General features: G+C 72.7%; 4 protein-coding genes across 13 annotated transcripts; 2 read left to right on the forward strand and 2 right to left on the reverse strand.

Moving 5' to 3' along the window:
- The first annotated feature begins 62 nt into the window (after positions 1-62).
- Positions 63-11006, forward strand: LOC137671382 (espin-like). The gene is made up of 14 exons (XM_068414890.1): positions 63-356; positions 1052-1245; positions 3444-3630; positions 3722-3904; positions 3985-4116; positions 4206-4422; positions 4498-4775; positions 6259-6420; positions 6504-6678; positions 8145-8290; positions 8382-8663; positions 10213-10292; positions 10373-10384; positions 10482-11006. The coding sequence occupies exons 1-14, from the start codon at positions 63-65 to the stop codon at positions 10627-10629; spliced, it is 2490 nt and encodes an 829-aa protein (XP_068270991.1). The 3' UTR covers positions 10630-11006.
- Positions 8700-9708, forward strand: LOC137671125 (espin-like protein; the record flags this gene model as incomplete). The annotated part of the gene is given in 2 exon segments (XM_068414476.1): positions 8700-9008; positions 9010-9708. Coding segments are annotated over 2 exon segments (1008 nt in total), but the record flags the coding sequence as incomplete, so codon positions are not given.
- A 216-nt stretch (positions 11007-11222) lies between the features above and the next one.
- Positions 11223-15088, reverse strand: TNFRSF25 (TNF receptor superfamily member 25). 3 transcript variants are annotated; one of them, XM_068414405.1, is made up of 8 exons: positions 14651-15088; positions 13053-13248; positions 12834-12965; positions 12595-12747; positions 12410-12491; positions 12273-12328; positions 12002-12174; positions 11223-11806 (listed from the first exon to the last, which is right to left on the reverse strand). In XM_068414405.1, the coding sequence occupies exons 1-8, from the start codon at positions 14678-14680 to the stop codon at positions 11546-11548; spliced, it is 1083 nt and encodes a 360-aa protein (XP_068270506.1). In that variant the 5' UTR covers positions 14681-15088; the 3' UTR covers positions 11223-11545. The 3 variants fall into 3 exon arrangements, with proteins under 3 accessions (XP_068270506.1, XP_068270505.1, XP_068270504.1); XM_068414404.1 differs by having other exon boundaries at positions 11223-12174; XM_068414403.1 differs by having other exon boundaries at positions 11223-12174; positions 12834-13248.
- Positions 15089-15178: 90 nt separating this feature from the next.
- Positions 15179-24917, reverse strand: PLEKHG5 (pleckstrin homology and RhoGEF domain containing G5). 8 transcript variants are annotated; one of them, XM_068414400.1, is made up of 21 exons: positions 24765-24775; positions 23555-23631; positions 21950-22079; positions 21664-21772; positions 21523-21583; positions 21333-21421; positions 21118-21254; positions 20900-21042; positions 19165-19350; positions 18826-18996; positions 18661-18756; positions 18512-18562; positions 18246-18395; positions 18061-18171; positions 17847-17996; positions 17627-17764; positions 17393-17512; positions 17166-17298; positions 16772-17096; positions 15952-16698; positions 15179-15855 (listed from the first exon to the last, which is right to left on the reverse strand). In XM_068414400.1, exons 3-21 carry the CDS (start codon positions 21990-21992, stop codon positions 15846-15848), a joined length of 2970 nt encoding a protein of 989 aa, XP_068270501.1. In that variant the 5' UTR covers positions 21993-22079; positions 23555-23631; positions 24765-24775; the 3' UTR covers positions 15179-15845. The 8 variants fall into 8 exon arrangements, with proteins under 8 accessions (XP_068270501.1, XP_068270495.1, XP_068270500.1 ...); XM_068414402.1 differs by lacking the exon at positions 15179-15855 and having other exon boundaries at positions 15948-16698; positions 16772-16902; positions 16981-17096; XM_068414394.1 differs by lacking the exon at positions 21950-22079 and having other exon boundaries at positions 24765-24917.
- Between the last annotated feature and the right edge of the window lie 1474 nt (positions 24918-26391).

The raw sequence follows: 26391 nt of genomic DNA on the forward strand, positions 1-26391 counted from the left end.
GGGGAGGCAGCGCCGTGCAGTGCCAAGCGGCGGCCGGTGCCGCCGCCGGTGCCGGTGCCGGGATGGCGCTGGAGCGGGCGCTGCTGGCGGCGCGGCAGGGCGACGTGGAGGCGCTGCGGGGGCTGCGGGCGGCCGGGCTGCTGCGGCCGGGGCTGCGGGACGCCCTGGGCGCCTCCCCCGCGCACCACGCCGCCCGCGCCGGCCGCCTCGCCTGCCTCCGGTACCTGGCGGGCGAGGCCGCGCTCCGCGGGGACACGCGGGCGCGCAACGGGGCCACGCCGGCCCACGACGCCGCGGCCACCGGCAACCTCGCCTGTCTCCAGTGGCTGCTCACGCAGGGCGGCTGCGGCGTGCAGGTGCGAGCGGGGGCGCGGCGGGGGGGACCGGGGTGGGGGCAGGACCCCCGCGGGTGCGGGCAACCGGGGAGGCTTCCCCCGGCCCCGCGTGGGTGGCCGCCGCGGGGAGCCGGTCACGCGTGGACCCCCCCTGCTCTTTCGCCGGCGAGCCGGGGTCCCGGCCAGCACGGGCAGGACCGGGGGTCCGCGGCGTCCCGGCGGGGCTCAGCCCCGAGGGGGCACAGGTCCTCCGGGGCCGTGCGCGGGGCTGCCGGCCCCTCCCCGGTTACACAACGGCAGGAGCGGGGCCGTAAGCGGCTTGTCCCGGGCCGGCCGGCAGCGAGCGGCATGTGACGGGCCGGGGGAAGAGGAGGCGGCGGAGGGGCCGGGAGCGGGGATTAAAGGGACGGGTCAGCAGCTTCGGCAGCCCCGGGACGGGGTCCAGCTCTGCCCGCGCCCCGCCGGGTGGGGGGGGGGCGGCCGGCCCGGCGGGGCTCTGTGGTGAGCCCCCACGGCAGGACAAGGGGGGCTTCGTGCGGCGCTCGCTAGCCCTTGTCCCAGGGCCTGTCCCCTCCTCAGTGCAGACGGGACCCCCGCCCCAGCCAGCCCACCTGCCCAGGGCCAGCTCCCGGCTGGGGGACACCCCACAGCCGCCCACCGTCCCCAGCCCCGCGCACGCTCCCCGGTGCCGACGGCCGCCCCGCTTCCTCCCGCAGGACACAGACAACTCCGGTGCCACCATCCTACACCTGGCAGCCCGCTTCGGTCACCACGAGGTGATCGACTGGCTGCTCCGCTTTGGGGGCAGCGACCCCACGGCGGCCACCGACACGGGAGCGCTGCCTGTCCACTACGCCGCGGCCAAAGGGGATTTCCCTTCCCTGCGCCTCCTCTTGGGACACTGCCCAAGGTAACAGCCCCGGCTGCTGGCGGGCGGGACGGGCTCCGCGCCGGGGCTCACAGGAGAGGGGCTGGTGGGGAGCGGGGTGCCCGCTGCCGCCCCATCGCTCCCTCCAGCCACCAGGCAAGGTGCCAGCGCTGGGGACGGATGCCGCAGCCACCCTCGTCCCCCAGCTCCAAGGGCAACGTGGCAGCGTTATCAGGCCGGGCAGCCGGCTGCACCTTCTTTATGGCCCGAAGAGAAAGGGCGAGGAGGAGAGCGGCGAGCGCTGGCAGAAATATTGCCGCCGGCCGCCGGGTTGGCTGGCTGGGCTCCTGGCGCGGGGCGATAACACAGGCCCTTTGTCCGCCTGCCGTTATGTAAATGGATTAGGCTGCCTGCCGGGGACAGGCCGCTCACTGTGCCCCAGGCGACCTTGCTGCCAGCCCAGGGCCACGGGCGTCGCTGGACACGGCAGCCCTGCTTGGCCGGCACCGCTGCGGCAGCATCCCCGCTTGGCCTCCAAAGTGCTACCAGGACCCGGCCGGTCCCCCGGGGCACGGTGTACAGCAGCCCACTGGGCACAGGGTGCCAAGCCTCACCGCAGGGCTGCGGCAGGTGATCGGGCGGCCCCCAGTCTGACCTCCTGCAGTGGGCAGAGGCTGCTAGAAATAGCCCCTGGCCCTGGCTGGGGTGAGCCAGGGGATGCGCTGTCACCCCACACCGTGCCCGGCAGGTTCGGGGCTGCAGATGTGAGGGGATGCGTGGCCCCCCTGCACCCAAGGGGTCTGTAGGCAGCAGGAGGTGAACCAGCCCTCTGTCCCTGGGTGCCACGACCCCAGACCCCCCTAACCTTCCCCCCAGGCAGGGCCACAGAACCCACTGTGAGGTCCCCATGGCACTCACCGTCTGCCCCTGCTCACCAGCCACAGCAGCCCTAGCCCCACCCCAGCCCCAGCCTTTTATCCCCTTGCCCCAGGTGTGCCGGCTCAGCCTGGGGCACCTGTGGGGATTAACCCCCCGCAGCCCACAGCCCGGCCCCGGCCCGGCCGCGGCTCCAGCTCGGTGCCCGCAGTGTCGGCCCCGGTGTGGCACAGTGCTGGCGGCAGCCCTCCCGCGTTGGCTTTCACACTTCTTGCCAGGGTTGCTCCGCTGCCGTCGCCGCCTTCCTCCTGAATTATTTAGGGCCAGCCCTGCTCCCGGCTCTGTGCCTGTCCGGAGGCTCCGTTACAGCCACGAAATCCAACCCCCAGGTGCTGCTGCGGGGTGCTGGTGCTCCCGGACCACCTTTGCACTGGCCCTGCGGGGTCCCCGGCAGCCGGTGGCCCGGCATGGGGTCGCAGCCATCTGGCAAAGCAGTTTACCAGCACTTGCCCAAGTGGCTTAGTCCTTCCCAATTAGTGGCAATCAGGGGCTGAACGCGTGCCTGTGCCCCCGCTGTCCCCCATGCCCCGGCCCCAGCCCCAGCCCCTGCCCGGGGAGCGCCCAGCAGCGTGCCAGCCCGGCACTGCGGCACCACGGGGCAGGCGCCCTGCGGCACGGCGTGGCGGGTGGCCAGCGCTGGCCGTGGCCCGTCTCACGGTTACAGGGATCAATTATTAAGGGCCTGCGATCGTTGTGATAACAGAGCAGAGTATTTATTGCTCTTCCTTTTTTAAATATTCAACAGGGTTTTTTTATGCAGCGCTTAATAAACAGCTTCCTGCGGGGTGGGGATGCGGGATGCGGGATTCAGGGATGTGGGATGTGGGACGTGGCGATGCCAAGGCCTGCCAGGGCAGCAGGGGGACACCCGTGCCCAGCCCTGGGGCTGGTGGGGGCAGCGGGGATGGGCAGCCTGTGGCGCAGTTCGGCCTGTCCCTGCCGGCTGCCCCGCGGCCGGTGCTGCCTAAGCTGCTTATTTAAAAATACTGCGAAATTACCGCGTCCCCCCGCAGCCGGCGGAAGGAGCTTAGCCTAAGCGGGCTGATTAGCGCGGGGACCTCCTGCTGCTGCGCAGGGACCCAGCGGGGACAGCGGGGTGGACGGCTCCCAGCACACGCTGCCCGGCCCCGCCACTGCCCTTTCTGCCCCAGCCAGCGCGTCCCCTGTGCCCCTGCGTGTCCCTTGTGTCCCACACATCCCCGTGTCCCTACGACCTACGTGTCCCCTCGTCCCGTATCCCCCCCATCCCAGCACGCTGCCAGCAGTGGTGGCCACGGGTGACGGGCGCTGTGCCCTGCTTGCAGCACGCTGAGTGCCCAGACCAAGACGGGGGCCACCCCGCTGTACCTCGCCTGCCAGGAGGGCCACCTGGAGATCGTCCAGTACCTGGTGCAGGACTGCGGGGCTGACCCCCACACGCGCACCCACGACGGCATGACCCCGCTGCACGCCGCTGCCCAGATGGGCCACAACACCGTCATCGTCTGGCTGGTAAGCGCCGACTGGGCACGGTGTGGTGGCACGGTGCGGTGGCACGGCGTGGGGCACGCAGTGCCAACGCTCAGCCCGCCTGCCCACGCAGATGAGCTTCACGACGGTGAGCCTGTCGGAGCGGGACGCCGAGGGGGCCACGGCCATGCACTTCGCCGCCAGCCGCGGCCACGCCAAGGTGCTGAGCTGGCTGCTGCTGCACGGCGGGGAGATCACGGCCGACGGCTGGGGCGGCACGCCGCTGCACGACGCCGCGGAGAACGGCGAGCTGGAGGTGGGTGCCGGCGCTGGCGGGGCACCGGGGCGCGGGGCGGGGGCTCCCTCCGGCCCTGCCACACATCTCCCTCTCCCCAGTGCTGCCAGATCCTGGTGGTGAATGGCGCCGACCTCAGTGTCCGCGACCAGGACGGCTACACGGCAGCCGACCTCGCCGACTACAACGGCCACAGCCACTGCGCCCAGTACCTGCGCACCGTGGAGAACATGGTACGGTGGCACACCGGGGCCGGGCACGGGGAGCACGCGGGGCCCCGCCGCCCCCACCCCGCTGCCTGAGCGCGCGGCTGTGCCGGCAGAGCGTGGAGCACCGCGTGCTGTCGCGAGACCCCTCGGCGGACGGGGAGTTCCGGCAGCCCGACTCGGGCATGTCGTCGCCCAACACCACGGCGTCGGCACCCCAGGCGCGCTTCGAAGTGGGCTCCCCCGCCAGCACCCTCTCCAACTACGACTCCTGCCACTCCAGCCAGTCCAGCACCGGGGAGAAGAGGGGTGGCCCCCCGGGGGCCCCCGCCGGCCGTGAGTGCAGAGCCGGGGGGCGCGGGGTGGGGGGCGTGGGGCCGGCCCCCCCTGACCCCCTCCCCTGCGCAGGGGTGCCTGAGCCGGCGCTGGCGGACATGCAGGCGTACATGGACATGCTGGACCCCGAGACGCGGCCGCGGGGCCGGGGGGCAGCAGGCGAGGGTCCCCCTCTGCCACCGCCCCCCGCCTTCCCCCCGCCACCGCCACCAGCCCCGCCTGCCCAGCTGCCCCCGCCGCCCCCCGGCTACCCTGCGCCCGCGCCCCCCGCCACCCCCCACACCGCCGACATCTACGTGCGGGCCAAGAACAACCTGCGGCACGTGGAGAGCCAGGCGCTGCGCCGAGAGGTACGGCCCCGTCACCGCAGCTCAGGGGACGTGCCACCCGGGGAGGGGATGTGCCACCGGACACCGATCCCCCATGGGGAGCTGTTGGCGCTTGATGGCACCGGGAGGGGACAGCCCTGGCTTGAGGCCACGTGCCTGTGACACCGGCATGCACCGGGGGCCGGGGTGCAAGCAGCAGCCAGGGCGGGCGATGCTGTGGTGCCTCCACAGCACCGGGCAGCCCCGCGGCACGGTCGTGCTGGCTGGGGCGCCTGCTGGCACCGAGCAGGCCGGTGTGCGTGGCTGGCCACCACGGCCGTGCCCACGTGGCCCTGGCAGTGCCACCGGCGCCACGCCGAGCTGGGCGTGGGCGGCTGCGCAGGCTGTAACCGGAGCACCCAGCTCCGGTGTCGCCCGCGCCGCGGGTGTCGGGTGGCTCAGCCGGCGCTGCCAGGAGCTGAGAGGGCTCAGCCAGGTGCGCACAGGTAAGAGGGGTGCAGCCCCCCGGGTGGGCGGGGGGCTCAGGGACGCAGTGGGCTCGAGGCCGCCCCAACCCCCTGCCATGGCTCTCGACACCCCACCAGGGACAGGAGCCCAACGCCCGGCCATGGCAGAGCCCAGAGCCGCATGGGATGGTGGCACATGGGTTGGGGTCTTGGCAGAGCAGTGCCAGGCCCGTGCAGGGCTCAGGACCCCACAGTGCTCGTTGTGCCGGGCCCTGGCTCGTTAGTGCTGACGGGGTAACGAGCAGCCCTGCCCAGGGCGACTGAGCCGGGCTGTCCCGGGGAGGCGCAGGCGTGTGCCAGCGTGGTGCCGGAGCGGTGCCGGTGCCCCATGCAGCGGGGCTGGGCGGCACGGACCCTGGCGCTGGGGCGGGAGCCAGGCTTGGCCCAGCGCCCGCGGCAGCCGGAGCAGGAAGCGTTGTGCTGGCGCTTGTTGACTTAGCTGGGGCTGGCAGCGGCAAGCGCCGGGGCTCGCCATGCAAATGCCGCGGGCAGAGGTGGCACACGGGGAAATGCAAACAGCAGGGCCCCCAGCACGAGGGGCAGGGCCGTGCCGCCATGGCACCCCAAGCCCGGGCAGCGGGCACGGCCCCCCACAGCACCGGCGCTTGGCAGCGCGACCCGCAAAGCCGCTGAGGTATGTGCCGGGGTGAGCCGAGGCCGCGCTGCCCAGGAGCCCCGCTCAGGGGGAGGTTTGGAGCCGGGCCCCGGCCCCGCGGGGGATAAGCTCCCGGTAATCTGCGGGGCCGGGTCTTGGCACTCCTGTTCCCAGGGGGTTATCCCAGGGGAGGCTCGGCCAGGCCCCCGGGCACCAGCCACGGGGTCACGGTGCCAGGCGCTGGGGGCGCGTACTGCCGCCCCGGCACACAGCCCCTGGGGCGGCCTCGGGCCAAGCAGACCCCCCCGGCACGTGCCTGCTGTCCCCCCAGCCTGGCACCTGCCCCACGGCCACCTCGGCCATGGCCAGGCACGGCCGCGCTGAGCCGCGCTCCCCGTTGCAGCTGGCATCGCGCGAGGGCAGCCCCGAGGGCCTGCGCCGGGCCGACTCCACCAGGCGCTCCAGGAACTTCGGCAAGCAGCCGAGCACCGGCGACTACTACAAGCACCTGGGGCACGGCGCGGCCGAGCAGCCCGGCCCGCAGCGGATGGCACACAGCGAGGAGGTGAGACCCGGCCGCGTGCCGCCAGCCCCGGCGCGGCCTGGCGGCACCGGCACCGCGCGACGCCCGCCCGCGCTCTCTTCCAGGCATCGCCCATCTCGGCCGACGCCATGCGCAACGGGGAGGGCAAGCCCAGCGCCGAGCTGCCGCCCCCGCCGCCGCCCCCGCCGCTGCCCGCCGCCGCCTGCCCGCCACCCCCGCCGCCGCCCCCGCCGGCCGAGACCCCCGCCGGCCCCCGCCGCTCCTCCTCCTCCACGGGAAGTAAGTGGTGGGGCGCGGGGTGGGCACGGGAGCGATCGCGGGCACTGCCCCGTGGGCTGCACTGCGGCGCCAGCCTCTCTGTCCCTCTCTGTCCTTCTCTCCTCCGGTGCCGGCGCGGGGGCCCCCACGCCGCCCGCCCCCGCCTGCTCTCACTGCTGCCCGCTTCTCTTCTCTCTTGTCTCGCGGTGGCCAAACCCTTCCTCTGCCGCCGCCCCTCTGCTTCTCCCTAGGAGGAAAGGCGCTCAGGGTGATGAAGGGTGAGTACCGCGGCCCCCGCTCCCCTGCTGAGGGGGCGCCCCGGCACGGGGCATGGCTGGAGGGGCCTGACCTGGCACCGTCCCCGTGCCAGAGCCCCCGGGCATCGATGGCCACCGGGGCTGGCAGCTGGCCACAGCCCCCCTGCCCACTGCGCCATCACTGCCCCGCTGCCAGGACGGCGTGCCACGGGGGTGCCCTGAGTGCTGAGCAGGGCTACTGAAGCCACCGGGCAGGTGGCCGGGCCCCCACGGCCCCCACAGCCCCACCGCCAGCCCTGCACACAGAGGGCCTTTGTTTGGGCTCAGCCGGCCGACGTGACCCCGCCACGTGAGCGCACCGGCCGCTCCTGATTGCAGCCGCCGGGCTCGGCCGCCGCTCGGCGCCCGCTTTATTAGCGCCGGCTCGTGGGGCCGGGGGGGCTCAGCTGGCGCTGGATGGCAGCGCGTGCGCCCCACTGGGTCTGCAGGCTCCGCAGCCGTCTGGTCCCGGCACGGCGAGCTGCGGGCACCAGCGGTGTGGAGGGGGCTCTGCCTTGGCACGGCACCATGGGCCGTTAGGGACCCGCGCATGGCTGGCACAGACGGTGGGTGCTCGGGGGGCAGGCGGTGGGAGCAGCGGCGCGGGCATACCCGGGGGCACCGGCGTGCCCCAGTGCTGGTGCCCTGCAGCCCTTGGGGCTCGTGGCTGGCAATGGGGCTGGCTCAGGCTGTCGGCGTGTCACTGCCAGGGGCTGCGGGGGAGTGTAGGGGGTCCAGGGCCCCCGGTGAGGTGGCATGGGGCCGTCCTGCTGTGCCGGGGCTGCCACCAGCCACGGACCCATCCCTGCACAGGTGGGTCACTGCTATGACACCACGGTGCTGCGTGGTGGGTGGAACTCGGGGCTGGGGCTGTGCTGGGACCACAGGAGCTGGGTGCCGGGGTGCTGCGCCAGCAGGGTCCCATGGACCCTGTGAGCTGGGTGCCAGGCTGCTGTGTGCTTCTGTGTTGCTCCGGTGGGGTCCCACGGACGCAGGGAGTCGGGTGCTGCGGTGCTGTTCCTATGCACCCGGTGAGCTGCGTGCTGGGGTGCTGTTCTGACGGGGGTCCCAGGGGCTCCCGGGTGTGGGGTGGCCACCCCAGCACCCCCAAGCCCCGTGAGCCGGCGGGGAGCCTGGGGGGCACAGGGCTGCTGGCAGCGGGCCCTGACTGCCCGCCCTGCCTCCCCCCAGGCACCAAGTCCTTCAACATGATGTCCCCCACCGGTGACAATTCGGAGCTGCTGGCCGAGATCAAGGCTGGGAAGAGCCTCAAGCCAACGCCGCAGAGCAAAGGCTTCACCACCGTCTTCTCTGGCAGCGGCCAGGCAGGGGCCAACGTAGGTGGTGGCGGGGGGGGGCCAGGGAGCTGGTGGCACGGCGCGGCGCAGCACGGCAGGCGCCCACCCGCCCTCCATCCTTACCCCGCAGGCAGAGTCGCCGGTGTCCTCCCCATCACCCACCAGGACGCCCACCCCACCGGCCACCCCCGAGGCTGCCGGGCCACCGCGCTGCCTGGCAGGGGGCTCGCCGGAGCCGGTGCTGAACGGGAGCTCGCCGGTGCCGGTGGCAAGCGCCGGGGCGGCGGTGGAGGTGGAGGCGCTGGTGCCGAGCCACGACGAGCAGGGCCGGCCCATCCCCGAGTGGAAGCGGCAGGTGATGGTGCGCAAGCTGCAGCTCCGCATGCAGGAGGAGGAGGAGCAGCGGCGCAAGGTAGGAGCCGCCGGGCAGCCGGTGCGGGAGGAGGACGTGCGGCAACCCCAGCGCTTTGCCTTTGCCCACAAGGACCCGCCGCCGGCCACCCCGGGGGGCCGGGAGGGCCCCGGGGCAGGGGGGACAGCGGGTGGCCCCGGCGCCCAGCTCGACGCCCAGCGCGAGATCCTGGGCTGTGGCGTCTCCGTCCGCAGCCTCAAGGCCAACTACGAGGGCTCAGGGGGGGCCCCCACGGCCCTCCCCAGGGTCACCAAGCCCAAGCGGGCACAGGCCCCTGGCAGCGCCCGCCAGCCTGTCCTGGAGGAGGAGTACCGGGACGGGGCACCGCAGCGCAGCTGGCCGGCCCCCCCCGGAGCCGAGCAGCCCACGGGAGCGCGCCGAGGCTCGCAAGGAGCGCGCCGTCGTCCTCTTCCTGGAGCACTGGAGGAAGCGGGCGCTGGCGGCAGCGCCTGGGGAGGAGTGGCTGTGGCGGCCGGGGAGGCGGTGGCCGGCAGCAGGGCGGCTGCTGGCCCGCTGGAGGAGCGTCGCCCGCCGGGTGCCGGGGCGGCAGGTCCGGCGGCTGAGCCGTGCCGCGGTGCTCTACTGGCCCCAGCACTTCCTGCCCCACGTCGGCGGCTCGCCCGTGCCCCACGACAGCCTCCCCCTCGACCTCTTCATGCTGGGCTACTTCCAGCTGCTGGAGATGCCGCTGAGCCCCGAGGAGCGGCGCTTCCGCCACCTGCTCTGCTACGAGATGTTCGACCGCCTGGGCAGCCACAGCTGGCACTGCGTCCGCCGCTTCCACCGCGCCGCGCTGGAGCGGGTTGAGGCTGGCCACCGCCGCTGGCTCGACGGCTTCGAGGACCTCGTGCAGGAGTTTTTTGGGGACGGCCCCGCAGCAGCGGCAGAGAGCCTGCCGGAGCCCCCCACCGCGGCGCCGGGACGGGAGGGGGTAGCGGTGCCGGTGCCGGAGCTGGGCGAGTTCAGCGAGGAGGACGTCTGCCGCTTCATCGACCGCAGCTTCTCCTTCTGGAAGGAGAAGGAGGCCGAGCTGCCCGACACCTGAGCCCGGCAGGATGCTGCGGGCTGTGCCAGCGGTGCGGCACAGGGTGGCAGGGAGCCTGTGCCCGGGGCAGCCGGGGGCGGCAGGACCCGGTGCCCAGGTGTGCTCTGGCAGTGCCGCGGCTCGGCTCGGCGGAGGGCTCGGTGCTGGTCCGTGCGGCCCCGGGGCCGAGGTTGCGGTGTGGCGCGTGCTGTGGCTGTGTGTTGTGCGGGGGGCGCAGCGCCGGGGCTGCGCTTCCCTCTGCCGTGGCGTTTGCGGTGCCGGGGCCGCGTGGGCCCCCGCGTGTCGGTGCAATAAAGCTGTGGTGTGCTGCGAAGGGCTGCCCGCACCGCGCTCTCCTTCCTCCGCCCGGCGAGGGGCCACGTTGGCGGGCCACGTGCTGGCGAGTGCGGCTCGGCCCGGCCGCCAGCGGGACACGGTGCCACGTGCCAGGGCGACGCCGCTGCCCCGCGGTGCCGGCGGTGATGGTGGGCTCCCGCAGTGCCGGTGACCGGCTCTCTGTTGCAGGAGAAGGAGGAGGAGGCGCGCCTGGCCAGCATGCCGGCCTGGAGGAGGGACATCCTGCGCAAGAAGCTGGAGGAGGAGAGGTGAGCCGGGGCCGGGGGCCGCTGAGCTGGCCGGCCGCCCCACGGCTCCGCTAACCCCGCTCTTCCCTTTACCTTCACAGGGAGCAGAAACGGTGAGTGCCGCGAGCCCCTTCCCTGGGCAGGCGGGTGGCACGGTGGCACCGGCGGCTCCGGTGACCGCGGCGCCCTGTGCCCTCCGCTGCCGAGCAGGAAAGAGCAGGAGAAGCTGAAGCGGGAGGAGGAGGAGAAGGAGAAGGAGCAGTCGGAAAAGCTAAGGACTCTCGGGTACGATGAGACAAAGCTGGCGCCCTGGCAGCGGCAGATCATCCTCAAGAAGGGGGACATAGCCAAGCACTAGCCACGCCACCACACCCTGGCTCTTCGCGGCGGGAGGAGGCCGGCAGGTCCCACCATGGACCGGGACGCGCCTCGGCACCCTCCTCCCGCTGCGGACGGCCGCACAGCCCGCCCCGGAGGAGCCCCCGCCGCCGGCCCGGGCACCCGTAGCCCCCATCCCGCTGCCACCAGCCTGCCGCCACCCCGTGCTGCCCTTGGCGAGCTGCCGCGGTGGGGGGCACCTGGCTCCAGCCCGACCGCTGCAGCTGGGCTCGCCACGCCGCCAGCCCCCCCCGCTCCCCGCTGGCACCGCTCGCCGGTGCAGCCGCGGCGTGCTCGCCTCCCCTCCTGCTCCTCCCGGCTCGCCCTGCCCCACCTGTCTTCCCAGCATTAAAACGATGAACCCCGCCAGCAGTGCCCCGCGCCTTCCTGGGGCCACCCCTGCCACCCCCTGCCTGCACCACGCGGTGCCCACCACGGTGCCCCCGTCGCCTGCACCGCCCCTGTACCCACATCACCACCGTCACTCGCACTGTCCCCACCACCTGCGGTGGCCACGTCGCCGGTGGTGGCCCTGGTGCCCAGCCCCGGGAAGAAGGGCCAGGGGCCGGCGGATGGAGAACACGACGCTTTATTGGGGCAGGGGCAGGCGCGCCCGGCAGCGGGCGGCCTCGAGAACTATCCCATGGGTTCGCGGCGGGCTCGGTGCCCACTCGTCCCGCGAGCGGCCGGGCAGCCGGCGTGCCGGGGCCTGGGGTCCCTCCCGACGTAGGAGCAGGGGGACATAAATAGGGAGGGGTAGGGGGGCAGGGAGGGGAGATAAAACTGACATAAAATGTCTACACGGCATAAGTAACAATACTTAGGGGTATGGCTCAGCCACGGCCCCCAGGGAGGTGCCGGGACCTCCCTCTGCCGGGGCGGCGGCACCGCGGGGGTCAGGGGCCCGCGGGCAGGCTCCGGCGCAGCGCCTCGGCACAGCCCGCCAGCTCCATGTGCTCCAGGGCGGTGAAGACGCGGTCGAGCGTGGCGCTGGTCTGCTGGCACCAGCGCTTCAGCATCTCGTACTGCTGGTCGCGGATGTGGGCCACCTCCAGCTCCACCAGCTCGATCTCGGCCTCCCGCAGCTCCAGCACCCGCATGAACTCCTTCCAGCGCCGCACCGGCACCGCGTCGATGACGGCGTAGAGCTGGCTGCCCTGCAGCAGCGTGCCGTGGGGCTCCGCGGGGGCCGACGCCTCCGCCTCGCCGCCCGGCCGTGCCGCGCCACGGGGCTGCTCCCACAGCAGGGCCCGGTGCTCGGGGCCGTGCCTCGCCGTGCCAGCGTCACACCCCGTCACCTGCGGGGAGCACGGCCGGGCCCAGCACAGGCTGTCCCACCCCGCGGCACTGACCTGGCAGCACGGCACGGCCGCAGCTCCTGCCACGGGGGTGGCCGGCCGTGCCGTGGGGAGGGGGCTGCCTGCCGAGGCACCGTGCCGGAGCCGCTTCCTCCTGTGGTAGATGGCGAGGGCGCCCAGGAAGAGGGGCCCGGTGAGCGCCAGCAGGACGTACTCCAGCCCCGAGCCTGCAAGGAGAAGTGGAAGCATCCCCATCAGCTGGCTGGCACAGCGTCCCCCGTGCCACCGCCCCCGTGCCACCGCCCCCGGCCCCGCCGCCCCGCACCTCGGCCGCTGCCGCACACCCGCTGGCACTCCTTGCCGCACGTCTCCGGGGCGCTCCTGCAGGGAGAGGGGAGCCGTGGGCACCGCGCTGTGCCGTGCCGCGGGCCCAGGTCGGGCACAGGGAGGGTCAGTGCTTACATGTGGCACGGCCGGCACTCACCGCCCTCGGTGTAGAAGTCAGGCTTGCAGCTGCCGCAGAGCGTGTCCTGCGCCTCCGAGCCTGGGGAGAGGGTGGGCGTCAGGCAGGGCGGCACGGCCGGGGGCGGCACGGCTGGGGGGGCATGGCCGGTGGGGCACGCTGTGGGCCAGCCGGCAGCACTCACAGGGCCGCTGGACGAGCCGCCCAGCGCAGGGCTGGCACTGCCGGCAGGAGAAGTCGCTGCAGCGCTCGTCAAGGCAGTCACGGAAGCGGCCGGGCTCGCAGCCGCAGGCGACGTTGCTGGTGGCCGAGCAGTTGCTCAGCACGCTCTGGAAAGCTGCAGGAGACGGGCGATGAGTGGCACAGCACAGCACGGCACCATGCAGCATGGCATGGCACTGCACAGCACAGCCACCGGCTCACCTTGGCGGTCGCACTCGTAGCAGGCCTGGCACTCATGGAAGGTGTTGGGCTGGGCGCGGAAGGTGCCGGCAGGACATGTGGCACAGATGCTGTTGTTGTCATGGCTGGAGCAGGGGGTGAGCAGGAACGTCCCTGTGGGGACAGTGGGGTGACAAGGAGCGTGGCCACCCAGGGCGATGTGCCCGGTGTGCCGTGCCGTGCCACCTGGGCGGCTCTTACCTGCGGGGCACTGGGGACAGCACCGGCGAGCCCCCTCGATCCAGTTCATGCCGGTGGGGCAGGTGGGTCGAGTCGCGTGCCTCCGCAGGCGGGTGGGTGGCCGCACCGTGACCCACTGTCCCGGCAGCACGGCGCAGTCCTGGCACCCCTGGGGCTGCGGTTCGCTCGCTGCCAGGCACAGCGCTGCCAGGGTCACCTGTGGGCAGGAGAGGGCAGGGGTGCAGGCAGCCGGGGTGCCCCGGGAGCCCGGCACCCGTGGGGACAGCCACGCACCGCGCTCCCCCTTACCGGCCGTGCTGGGCTGTCTGAGCCAGAGCTGAGCCCGGCTCGGTGCCGTGGGGACGCCGGTGCCTGTGCCAGGCAGGACGGCCAGAGCCACGGCCCCGTGCCCCAGAGCAGCGTGGGTACGTGGCCCCGGGGCCGGGAATGCCCCACAACAGCCCCTGCACTGTACTTTCCCCGCTGTACCCAAGCAAGCAGCTTCCTGCTGGCACCACCGGGCTCCCACGCCCAGCCCGGGGGGCTGCCGTTTGTGCGGTGTTTGACCGCCTGCCCCTTGCTGTGTCCCCGGGGACAGGGATGAGGGACTCGGGCACGGGGGCTGCCAGCGGTGGCCCCCAGGACGGCCAGCCCGGGGAGGCCCCGGCAGCCGGGTGTGGGAGGGTTAACGCCGCCTGCGCTGACTTTCCTGGGGTTTATCTTCCTCGCAGAGGAGGCGATTTCCTCCCCGAGAGGAAGCCGTGCCCGGCTCTCGCTCCCCCGATGCTATCGCGCCTCGTACGTGTGTCCCAAACTAGGTCACCGCTCCCCGCCCCGGGGCGCCCGGCGCTGCACCCAGGGGAGCCCCAGCGGGGGCGGCAGGGGGGTGCCCACGCCAGCACCCCCCGCCGGGCAGGGGGCCGGGGAGGGCCATGGCGCTAGGCAGGGAGCCAGGGGATTCCTCGCCGGGGGCTGGATTTCCCGGCCGCGATGGCCCCGATTACGGCAGCTGAATCATTTTCTATTAAACCCGCCACCGGACTGGAAACTGCGCCTGGGCCGCGCTCCCGCGGAGCTCTGCCGTACAGCGGGGCGGCCGCCTGGGCCCGGCTGCCAGCGGCACGTCTGAGTCACCGCGGAGGCAAGGCCTGGCCATGGCGGGGCCCTGCCCTGGCACGAGGAGCAGGTGCCCGCGGGCCAGGGAGCTGCCGGCACAGGTGCCAGCCCACGGCTGTCGGTGCGGCGGGGAGAGCCACCGCCTCCTGCGCCGCACCAACGCCAGCCCTGCCCCTAATGGAGCCCCTGGAGGCCCCCGCAGCCGGGGTGGCCACCTGCCCACCGCCAGGATGGCTCCCGGCAGCCGCCACCGCTGGCAGCCCCGGCCCGCGCCCGCAGGCCGTTGGCACGGCCGGTCCCTGCGGCTGAGCCCACAGCTCCCACAACCACGTCGTGCCTGTGCCACGCCTGCGGTCCCCACGGCCACACCACACTGCAGCCGCAGTCCCAGGCATTCAGCACACTTGGCGCTGGGATTAACACCCCCTCCCCACACCCCCCCCCCGGGGCACCCCACAATTAGCACCGGGGGGACCGCGGGACCCTGGCACTGCCGCACTCACCCAAGCTGCCCCCGAGCAGCAGCGCTTCATCCTTGTGGCCGATGCGGCTGGGTCATGCCGGGGCGGTGAGGGGACCGCGGCGGGGTGGGGGCGCAGCTCAGCGCCAGGGCAGGGTGCCCCGGCCCCCCATGGCCGCTGCCGGCAGCGCGACGTGTGGTGAGTGAGCGCCGGCCCTCCCCGCGCAGGCTTTTACACCCGACCGCGGCGGGAGGAAATGCTTTTTTGGAAATGAGTCCAGGGGGTGCGAAAGCACATGACGGGAGCGCCGGGCGCGGCAGGGACCTGCGCCGCCTCGCCGCGGGCCGCCCGGCTGCCACCCTGCCTCTCCCGCTGGCACGGACCCACCGTGGCCGGGGGGACGCGGGGGAAGCAGTGCTGACCCCCCGCCCCAGGGCTCCATCCCCACCGCGGGGCACGAGGCTGGAGCCGTCCCCAGCGTCACCGCAGTGTCTGCCCCCGTGGGGCTCCCTCGGCCGTGCCCGTCCCGGTGCTGCCCCGGCGCAGCCAAAGCAGAGGCGAGGCGGGCGCGAGCGTGCACCAGCTGGTTTATTGCTTGGCTGGGACGTGGAGCACAGCCCGGCATGGGACAGCAGCCAACGCTCTGGCCGCCACCACGTCCCCCTGCAGCTCCCACGCTCCGGCCCCGGCACTGCCGTCCGCTGCCACCCGTCTCGCCCCACCCCACAGGGCAAACCCTGCCCCGGCCAGACCCTGGGGCCACCGGCCACCCCAGCCCAGCACTGTCCCCTCCTGCCACCAGACCCAGCCTCCTCCCAGCACCGTGCCACCGGCACCGTGTCCACCTTGGCACCTTCCCCACTCACCCACGCCAACGTTGTCATCCCTTCCTCGCCCCCCGGAGCTGCCCCACAGCCCCCTGCACCCCCCCGTGTCCCCGGGGCCACCTGCCTGATGTGCTGCGGGGCCCTGACCGACACCCCTCATCTCTGCAGATGAGGGTTCAGCGTGAGCCATGTGCCGCGTCCGTCCCCACTCTGGGGAGAAGCGGGCAGCCCCGTGCCACCCTGCTCGGGGCACATCCCTGCCGAAGGGACCGGTCCCCATCCCCATCCGTGTCCCCACCGGCACGGCACCCCAGCGCCTGCTCTGCCCGGCCCCGGCATTACGCTACAGTTAGAAGCGGGAGCAGCTCCTCAGCGTGGCCGCGCATCCGTCCCTGCTGCCCCGGCGGCTCTCAGACCTCCCTGCAAGGCACAAAGCGGGGAGAGGTGCCCTCAGCGCCGGGACCAGGCCCCCGGGGAGCGCGGGAGGGCCAGGGCATCCCCCGGCAGCGCGCTTACGAGGCAGTGAGCGTGGAGTTGAGCAGCAGCGTGGTCCGGAGGCGGTAGAGCTGCGCCAGCGTCAGCCTGCGGTGCTGTGCCGACTGCGGGTCCGAGAGGGTCCGGCGGGCAGCAGGCAAGGGGCTGCGGCCAAGCTCCCCTGGGAGGGACGCCGGGCTCGCCCCCGGCTCCTCCGGCTCCGAGAGCTCAGAGGTGGAGCTGCCGCTGCTGCCGGGGGCAGCCGGGGGGCCGGGGGCTTGGCTAGTCCAGGGGGGGCCGGCACGGAGGTCAGAGAGGCTGCGGCTCTGGCTGAGGGGCGCCGGGGGGCCGGGGGGCAGGAGATGGGGCAGGCTGGCCTCCGACTTGGACTTGAGGACCCTGGCCGGGCAGGGCAGGAGCTGCACGGGCGTCCGTCGGCGCAGCCGGGGTGAGGGGGGCCGTGGGGCTGGGGGGAGCTGCCGCCCCTCCTCAGCCCCCCGCTGCGGGCGCTGACCAAAGTCCCGCAGCGAGGCAGGCGAGAGGGTGCCGTAGGCGCTGTCGATGGAGGACGAGCGGCAGCCGCCGGCCGGGGCGGCCGCACCGTGGGGCAGGGGGACAGGCAGGGCGCCCGCGGGCAGCTCCCGGGTGGGGGTGTCAGCGGAGGTGCCAGTGCCGACGGAGGAGCCATCCGAGGTTGAGCCGAAGGGCCCTGCGTCCCAGTCCGGGGAGGAGAGCTCGTCGCCACCATCGGCCGCCACGGCGAGAGTCTCGGTAGAGCCGTCGGAAGGGCTGCGGGGGCAGCAGGGTGAGGAGGGGGCTGCGCCGGGCCAGGGGTGCACGGGCCCCCCCTCCCGCTCCCTACCAGCGCTGCGAGTCCGGGCTGGCGGTGCTGCGGCGCAGGACGGTGGGTGAGCTGGCAGCCGAGGCGCCGCTCTCGCCGTCCTCCTCCTCCTCCTCCCGGCGCCGGCGCTGCCGCAGCCGCTGCAGCAGGTTCTGGGGAGGGGGAGGCATCAGAAAGGCACGGAGCAGCCCCAGGACCCCTGCGAGACCCCTGCCCCCCGCGCCCCTCACCTGGGCGTTGCGCACCGCCTCGACCCAGCTGCGGCACAGCGACTGCCCGCTGGCCTGGAAGGTGTAGGCGGCCACGGCGCTGCCCAGCTCACTCAGGTACACGAGGAGGAAGGAGCCTGCGGGCAGGGGCTGTCAGCAGCGCCCGGGGACCCCCCCGCGGCCCCATCGCCCCCGGCGCCGCTCACCCGGGTCCCTGAGCTCCCGGCAGACGACCTTGTCCATGAGCAAGGGCGGCCGGACCACCTTGGTGCGCTCAGCCTTCTTGAGGGGCTTGGTGATGAGGAAGAGGTCGGTGAAGAGGAAGCAGTAGACGTCCATCTGGGGGCGAGAGCGGGGCCGTGGGCACCAGCCGGCGTGGTGGGGGGGGCAGGCGGGCAGGGGCCGGGGTTCCCCTTCCCCCCCCGGTGCTCACCTTGCTGTCTTTACCTTCCCGCATCCGCAGGCTGCCCTCGAGGAGGAGCTGCCGGGTGTCCTCCGGGGAGGCGCCGGGGATGGGGGCCGTCAGGTCCAGCCGCAGGAACTCCTTCAGCAGCTGCCAGGTGGCATGAGGCAACATGGCACAGGGTGGCATTGAATAGCATGGCATGGCCTAGCATAGCCAGATGCGGTGTGACATGGCCTGGCAGCTCCGCCGTGCCCAGCCTACCTTGTCCACCTCGTCCGTGCTGCCCTCCACCACCTCGTAGGCATCGATGCGGCCGAGGACGGTGGCCAGGCGCTGCCGTTCCTGCCGCTGGCGCATCCGCGAGTTGACGTGGCTGATGAAGCGCTCCACGCAGCCGATCTGCGGCCGGGCCGGTGGGTGCGAGGGGCCGGGGGGACCACCCCACGCCGTGCCCTGCCGCCCCACGCCCCCGGCCCCTTACCATGGCGGTGACGGCGTCGCGGGCGCGCGGGTCATCTGTCTTCTTCAGCACGGACTTGAGGAGCAGCGGGTACTTGGTGAGGCGCTGGTGGGGCTTCACCAGCATGTCGCTCAGCTTCAGGCGGCTGCACTGCTCGTGCTTCTCGGCCCACTGCGGCACGCAGGCGTCAGCCCCGGCCCCGGCCCCAGCCCCGGCCCCCGCCCGCTCCCCTTACCGTCACGTAGGCGCGGAAGAGCTCGCTGTCCCGCAGCAGCGCCCGCATGTACTCCATGCAGCCCTCCTCCTCCATGCAGTACCGCACGTAGGGTTCGAAGAGGGACCCGAACTGGGGGGCGCAGGGGGGTCACCGCGGGGCGCGGCGTGGCACGGCCCCTGCCGCGGCACCGGGTCCTCACTCACCGCCTTGAAGCCGTCGAGGAAGTCGAGGGGGTCGAGCAGTGCCCCGGTCCGGCGCGCCTTGGCCAGCGCCGGGGCCATGACGCTGCGCCACAGCTGCCGGTGCAGCCCGATGATCTCCCCGATGTTGCCGAAGAGCCGCTCGGCGTCCACCTGCGGGGGCGAGGCGGGCAGCCGCGCAGGGACAGCACCCTCGCCCCGACGGCACGGCCACACCGGGGTCCCGCCCCTCACCCGGGGGGTCCCGGCCCCACACCCCCCGCGCTCACCTCGCAGAGCAGCCCCGACTCCTGCAGGTTCAGCAGGCAGCAGAGGAAGAGCTGTGGGACGGAGCGGGGAGCCGGTGGGGTGCAGCCGCGGCCCCCGGCCCCCCGCCGCAGCCGGGCACGGCACAGCGGCTGCCGCTGCCGGCACTCACGTCGGTGATGACTTTGAGCTTGCGGATGTAGGCGGCCTCGGTGTGCAGCAGCTCCCAGATGGCTTCCTGCTGGTGGCACTGCCGCCGCGACAGGGCCTGCGGGGCCGAGCGTCAGCGCCCGGGCAGAGCCCCCGCGGCCCCCTGGCCCTGCCTCCACGGCCCTACCTCCGCGCCGCGGATGATCTGCTGCCAGCTGTCCTCCAGCGCCAGCCCGGCCTCGTCCCCGTCCTCCTCCCAGGAGTCGCGGTCGAAGCAGAGCTGGGGCGGCAGCTTGGGCAGCCCGAAGGCGCCGTAGGCGTGCAGCCTGCCCGCCAGCTGCTCCAGCTTCTCCGTCTCCTGGCCAAAAGCGGGGGCAGAGCGGCTGGGCAGGGGCCGACGTGGACGTGCCACGGCCACCCTCACCCTGCCCACGGAGCTGGGCAGGCTCGAGCCCCAGGGGACCCATCCCAGGTCCCCAGCATCGCCGTGGGCAGCCCCCGCGCCCCGTCCCCGTGTCCCACCTACCCGCGCGAAGGAGCCGGTGCCAGCGCCGGAGCCGAAGAAGCCGCTGAAGCGGCTGGCGGCGCGGTTCTTCCAGGTGTCGGTGCCATTGGCAGGCAGGGAGCCGCTGCCGGGGGGGGCTGGCTCGGGGCTGGGGATGCTGGTGTCCCCCAGGAACTCCGTCATGTTCTTCCTCCGCCGGCCTGGAGCCTGCAGCAGGGACAGCCGGTGCCTCCGGGTCAGCGCCCGGCACTGCGCGCCCAGTGCGGCTGTGCCACCACGATGGGGACAGCGGCACGACGCAGCACAACGCTACGGCGGGGCTGACCTCGAGCACCCGTGGGACAGACAGACGGACATCCAGCGGCACCCCGGGCAGCGGGATCCCCCCGGCCACGCTCCCCTGCCTGCACTGACCTGCCTACCTGCATCCCAGGGTCGCGGGGCCCCGGGTGCTGCCTGGTCAAACCCGGCCGGTCACGGGCAAGCGGCTCCAGCAGCGCGGGGGCTCAGGGCATCCTGCGGGGCACAGCACCCCGCCGCCCGCCTGCCCAGCCGCGCTCCCCGCTCGGACCGCAGCGCCGGAGCTGGGCAGGCTGCGGCCGGGCTCCTCCGAAACAAAAGGAGGTGGGGCCAGCGCCGAAAACCTAATTTCCCTCCTCGCCAGATAAGCTAACCAGAGCCAAACAATTCACCGGCAGAGATCAAAGCCCCCTGGCTGGCCGTGAAAGCCGGGTCACAGCCAAGCGGCTCCGCCGGCCCGGGCACCGCTGCACCAGCTGCCTCCTGCGTGTCCCTGGGCCGTGCCGGGACACGGCTGCTGCCATCTCCTTGCCCCGGCACGAAGGGCAGCGGGGCCGGGGCTCCCTGCCTGCCGCCGAGCCATGGGACGTGGCACGCCACCGCCGCTGGCACAGCCCCGCGCCCCGTCACATCCCTGGCCCCAGGCAGGGAGAACCACCGCGAGCGCTGTCCCCGTTACTCACTGTGCCACCGCGTCCCCAGGCGCCGCTGCCAGCCCCATCACCCCGGCACGGCCCGGCTCCCGCCAGCCCCCAGGACGGCAGTCGGGGCCGAGTCCCCCATGGGGGTGGCCGGGTGCCCGCTGGCCCCCCCATCCCACCAGGGCCATGCTGGTCCTGCAGCCAGGCATCGTAGTGCTGGACACGGGCGGCCACCAGCCCTGGCCACACGGCCAGCTTGCCACCTTGAAGGGCCACCAGCACGGGGCCGAGCACCACGTCCCCCCCACTGGCACCCCTGGAGCCGCTCCCCGCGAGCGTGGCAGCCTGCTCCCACGGGGAGTGGCGGCCAGCCCGGCCCCACGCCTTATCTGGGGCCAGGGTCCACGGGGCAGGACCGAGCTCCGCTCCGCAGCTGCCAGGCACCGCAGCGAGAGGAGGGCCAGGGGCCAGGGCAAGCCCCAGGGCCGGGGTGGCACTGAGCGGCAGCCACTGCTGGGTCCCCTGGGGCTCCTGTTTGCCTTTGCTCTGGTGCCAGCCTGTACGTGGCGTGGCCGCGAGGCTGGTGCCACCGGCTGAGCTGCCATGCCAGGCACAGGGCACTGCTTGGGCACCGCCACCACGGCACAGCCAGGAGCTGAATCAGCTCTTGGGGGCTCCAGGGGTGTCTTCAGCCCACCCCACCCAAGGCCACCCGGGAGACTCTGTGCCACTGCCTCCTGTCCCCATCTTCCTGGCAAGGACGGCTAGGGGATGATCCCATGCCCTGCCCCGCTGGGGCTGGCACCAGCACTCACCAGGCTGTCAGTGCCCTCCTGGTGTTCCAGCTCCGGCGCTGGCCCGAGGAGCACGGTGGTGCCGGTGGGGTGCAGGATGGGCAGGCTGGCCAACTTGGTGTCCCGCGCCGCCTCCTCCACCTTCAGCTCATCCCCGGGCTTGGCTGCGGGAGCACGGGGCCGTCAGAGTCCCTGGGGAGCCCAGGGGCAGCCGAGCGCCCCGCCGGGCCCCCCCGCACCTTTCACCCGCAGGTAGTGCCCCCCGAAGCGGAACGCCTCGAACTGGAGGGACAGCGGCGTGTGCGACTGGTCCAGGTAGATGTCCACCTTGGCCGGCTCGATCGCCTTCCTCTCGAAGACCGGCAGCAGCACCTCCCTGCGGGGACACCAGCCCCACGTCCATCCCCGCGTCCATCCCCACGTCCATCCTCGCGTCCATCCCTGGCAGACTCACCCCAGGGACTTCTTCGCGGCTGGCACGATCTCCGCCTCCATGTCAACGTTGAGGTCGAACTTCAGGGTGAAGCACTCCTTGCTGGGGTCCTGGGGGGAGGTGGCAGCCGCTCACCAAGGGGTCCCTCCCGCCTGCCGGGGACACGCCGCTGCCCTGCCGAGTGCCCCGGGGACGGGGGACGGTGCCTTACGTCCGTGTGCCTGCGCCAAGCCTTCTTCTTGGGCAGCTTCAGTGCCGAGCTCCTCCGCTCCCTGCGGGCACAGGACGGGCAGGGTGACGGGGACGCCGCGAGCTGGGGACACGGAGGGGACGCGCAGGGCCGGGGGCTCACCCTCTGCTATCCGCCAGTCCCTCCTCCTCCTCCTCCTGCTCCTCCTCGTAGGCAGGGCTGGTGCGCGGGGGGCACGAGCGCGTCGACATGTTGCGGGCCAGGATGGAGCCTGCAAAGGGGCGTCGAGCTGGGCCGTGCCAGGGCCCCCAGCCCCGTGCCGGCCCTGGCTGCGTCCCATTCCCACCCCTGTGCTGCACCAGCCCCAGGTGCATCCCCCTCCCGGTGCCGCACCACGCCGGCCCCGAGGGCACCCTGCTGCCACGCAGCCACATCCAGCCCGGCTCACCGTGCGGGGGCAGGTCGAAGCGGACGTGGCCGTCGAAGTGCATGGCGCCGTGGAGGCGGCCGTCACAGAGCTCACACAGGCTGAGGGGGCCGCCGCGGCCCAGCCGCTGGCACTCCGCGTGGTGGCATACCTGCGGGCACACGCATCAGCCGGCACGGGTTGCCCGGGGACCGCCAGCCGTGGCACAGCTGTGGGGGGCACGGGCAGCACCACGGGCAGCACCACGGGCAGCAGGGACCCCCGTCCCACCCCACACTGCTGCTGGCACAGCGCTCGCAGGCACCACTGAGGCCAGAGCGGGCACGGGGGAAGCAGAGTGAGCAGGACACGGCCACGAGGTGGGGGGTTCTGCACCACAGAGCCCCCTCCCCACTCCGCCGCGCTGAGCAGGGACCCCAGGAAGGCTGCACCTGCTGGGGCACGGAGGGGGACCCGAGGGACAGCCACCTGCGCCCGTGCCACCCACACCTCGCCGGGTGCCAGGGAGGCCGCGCTCTGCGCCGCAGCCCCTCTGTGCTGGCCAGAGCAGCGGCCCCGCGGCAGGACGGAGGAAGCCAGCGTCTGCAGCAAAACAATGCTCGAAGCCGGCGCGTTTCCTCCGATTGTGGCCGCAGCCCCGGCCCCACCGGGCATTCACAGCGGGTTATTTTTAAACCCCCGGCCAGGCCCCCCGCGCGGTGCACAGCCCGTGACCCCCGGCCACTGCATGCCTCGCTGGGGGCTCCAGCTCGCCCCGCTCCCGGGGACTGCAGCGCTGCCGGCTGCTGCCAGCACGTCCCCGTCCTCGTGTGGGACCCCATCGCCCCCCTGCACGCGGAGGGGTACGAGGGGCTGCCGAGGAGCAGCCAGCCCTGCCCAGGCTCGCCCGCAGCACGCCGTGCCCTGCGGGGAGGAAGCACCCGTGCAGCTCCAGCTGCCCCCGCTTCCTGCCCTCCTTCCTCCCAGCGCTGCTGAGGTCAGAGCTGACGCGCTCCCGCTGCCCGCGCGCTCCCCGAGGGGCCACCAGCCCCTCCACGGCACCCACTGCCACAGCACCCACCCGTGTCCTGCTCCGGGCCACGAGGCAGCCCCAGCTCCACGCCACAGCAGGGTGAGCCCCCAGCCTGGCCAGGACCCCCCACCCCACGCTACCTTCCGGGTGCTGTCGGGACAAGGGCAGGGCAGCCCGTCGGCTCCCTCACGGTGGTTCCAGCTGTAGCCCAGCGCCACGTGTGCCCCGCCGGCACCGGCCCTGCCGCCCCAGCCATGCACACACAGCCCAGCGTCACACCTCCCGGGCAGCCAGTGGGAGAGAAGGGACCCTAAATCCGCCCCGGCACCGTGTCAGTGAGCGGGGGGACAGATGGCCTGGAGCGGATTAGCCCCATCACACCAGCTGGGGGAAACGGGCAAGCTGCTGCCGTGCTGTTAAATGCCAGGACCGCAGCCCCACCAGGGAAGGCACACCCGTCCGGGGGGACAGAGCTGGCAGGGGGCTGCTGGCCATGCCAGGGGGGCTTCGGGGTGCGGCAGAGCTGCCCGTTGCCCCTTCTCACCCACAAGACCAACACCAAGCGCCGGCAGAAAGCGGCTGCCCAGCGCTGCCCACCACGCCACGGGACCCACCTTGGCAGCCCTCCTCTCGCCGGTGCAGTCGGGGTTCTGGCAGCGCAGCACCGTCTCCTCCGGCAGGCACGGCTCGGCTGCGGGGAGAGGGAGAAGCAGTGCTGGGGTGCTGCAGTAAGTGCCCCCCGCCCCGCTGCCAGCCCTGCCCGTGCAGGGGGGCCGTGCTGAGGCCCCCGCTCTGCACTCCCTGGGTTCTAGAACTTGGCAAAGCACTTGGGCTGACCCGGGGCCGGGCCTGCCTGCCCCACAGCATGACACCGCGCACCCAAGAGCCAGCCCTGCACCCCCGCTGCGAGAAGGCACCGTGCATCCCGCAGCACCAGGGTCTGGCACCTCTTGCCCAGCACCCCAAGTCGCAGGATCAGGACACAGACCTGCCCCAGCGTCCCCGGGCCGGCAAGGACTGGGGCTGCAGCAGGAACACTAAATCTGGCACTTACCAGCCCCCAAAAGGGGCTTAGGAGCCACTTTTAGCTTTGACAGTTAAATCGGCCTTGGGGACAAATCCTATTTTGAAGGCTTTTGTTATGTGTCGTGTCCAATCGTGTAAAAATAACAGACTCCGGGCGGCTTACGGCAAACAAGCAGCGCGAGGTGCGGGGCAGGGACGCTGCGGTGGGCAGCTGCCCCGCCGGGCACAGAGCGGGCGCAGGGGATGTGGAGGGGCCGGCCAGCACGGCTGTGCCAGGCAGCACGGCTGTGCCAGGCAGCACAGGGGCTTCCCCCGCCACGCCGCTCCCCTCTGCCACATCCCTCCTGCCAACAAAAACAGCACCGGCGCTGGCCCGAGCGGGACCGCGGCCAAGGCCGAAGTCAGACTCAGCCTGCAGCAAAACCTGCTTTGTGGGGCAGAGCTCAAAAAGCTGCTGCTTCTGCCCCGAGACGGGGAGGCAACCCAGAGCGGCGCTGGCGGCCCCAGCTCCCGGCCAGGCAGCGGCCCCGGGCACTGGTAGCAGCAGCTGTGCCACCGCGGGCGCTGCCGGGCGGCGGTGCAGGAGCAGCCGTGCAGGCCGGGCTGGTGGCCCCCCGGAGCGGGCTGGGAGCCGGGGCTGCCCCCGCGGCGGGAGCACAATGAGGGCTCTGTCCCCGCGCCGGGCTGGGCCGGCCCCCCGCCCCCCGCCGCTGCCGTTTCACTTGACCTATCAAGAATAATAACGGAAACAAATAAGAAATTCTTTCACGCACCCAAGGGAAAGTTTTCCAAACTCACCAAAAACCCGAGGCCGGCCGGATCAGCCGGTGGTGCCGGGACCAGCCCCGTGCCGCAGCCGCCAGCACGGCCAGAGCCGCGTGGCTCGTCCCGGACGCCGACCCTGGCAGCAGATCACGTGCGCACCGGGGCCTTACGCGCGCCAGGTGGGAGCTCCTCGGCGGGGAGCACAGAGGGACCCCCCGTTTCTGCCGGAGGCAGGAGGGTATCCGGGCCTCCACTGGACACTTTGGGGAGCAGAGGAGGGATCCTGTCCCCACCAGCTCCTCTCCCCAGCCAGCCACCTCCTCCTCCTGCTGCCAGCTCTGCTATCACGCCCAGCTCTCCCAGTGACGGCAGAGTTTGAAACCAGACCGTGCCTGCACCAGAGTGCACCGCGGCAGCTCGCTCTGCCAGATGCCTGCCTGAGCCGGGAGGGAGCCGGCGGCACGGGGCGGTTTGCTCGGTGCTCCCCGGCTGCACCTGCAGCATCCCCGCTGCAGCATCCACACCGCATCCCCCAGCGCACCCCCACGGCATCCCCGCCGCGGCCGGCGCTTCCCCCGGCCCCTCGTCCTCGTTGCCAGGGCTGAAGGTGTTTGGCCAAGCGTGGCTGCCCCGCAGCCTGCCGGCCCCCCGCGCCCTCCCAGCCACCTACCCCCGAGCTCCTCGCCGACGTCCAGGCTGGAGCTCCAGGAGAAGCGCTCCACCGCCCCGTACTGCAGCCCGGCCAGCCCGGCGGGCACAGCCTCCAGCTCGTAGGCACCCCGCTTCCTCCAGTACAGAAACATCCTGTGGCCGTGGCCGGGGGGACCCCGGAGCCGTGCCCGCCCCGCCGGGGCCACTGGTGGGACTAGCCGGGGGAGCCCAGCTCCGGCTTTAAGAGCGGGTGCCGGTCTCCGGACAAGCGGCGCATTGAGGCGGGCAGCCGGGAGCTGCGGGGCGGCGGAGGGTGCTGCTGGAGGCTGCCCAGCGCCCGCGCGGGGGGCACACAAAGGGCCTTTCTTCAGCCTCCCACAGACATTGCACAAATTTCACTTTCCGCCGTCTATGAAAGACATTGGGCCGCAGAGACAAGACGCGCTTGTGATTAAAATAATCGGCATGAAGAGGGGGGCTGTTCAGCGGCTCCGCCGTCAGACGGCTTTTGGGGGGGCAGGAATGCACCGCCCCGAGCCCCGGCAGCACTCGTGGGCGCACCGGGGGCCCCCAGCCCGCGCGGGGAAGGCCAGGGGTCTTCAGGGGGGTTTTCCCCCCTGCTAAATCCGAGCAAATGGGAAAGCACTGGATAGGGCTTAAAACCCGCACAGGCAGCGCAGGACGGCGCCTTTGCCCTGCCCCACGCAAAACCTTCCCTAAAATGGGGGAAAAACCAAAACACCGCACGGTCTGAGCAGCCGGGCTGAGACCACCCCAGCCCCAAACCCACCAGCACCAACAGCATCTTCTCCGAAAGGCGCCACGTGCTCCCCACGGCTCTGCTGCTTCCAGGCGCCCTTTGCCAGAAATAAACAACAACGTTGCTGCAGTCAACAGATGCTCACGTGTTAAAAAAAAATCCTGCTTGATTTAGCACATCGTTTTAAGTGCTAAATAACGAATTTCCTATCAATCACAGCACCAAGTGTCCCCACCCTCACCGGTGGGA

Source organism: Nyctibius grandis, chromosome 17, assembly GCF_013368605.1.
Source record: "Nyctibius grandis isolate bNycGra1 chromosome 17, bNycGra1.pri, whole genome shotgun sequence".
NCBI lineage: Eukaryota > Metazoa > Chordata > Aves > Nyctibiiformes > Nyctibiidae > Nyctibius > Nyctibius grandis.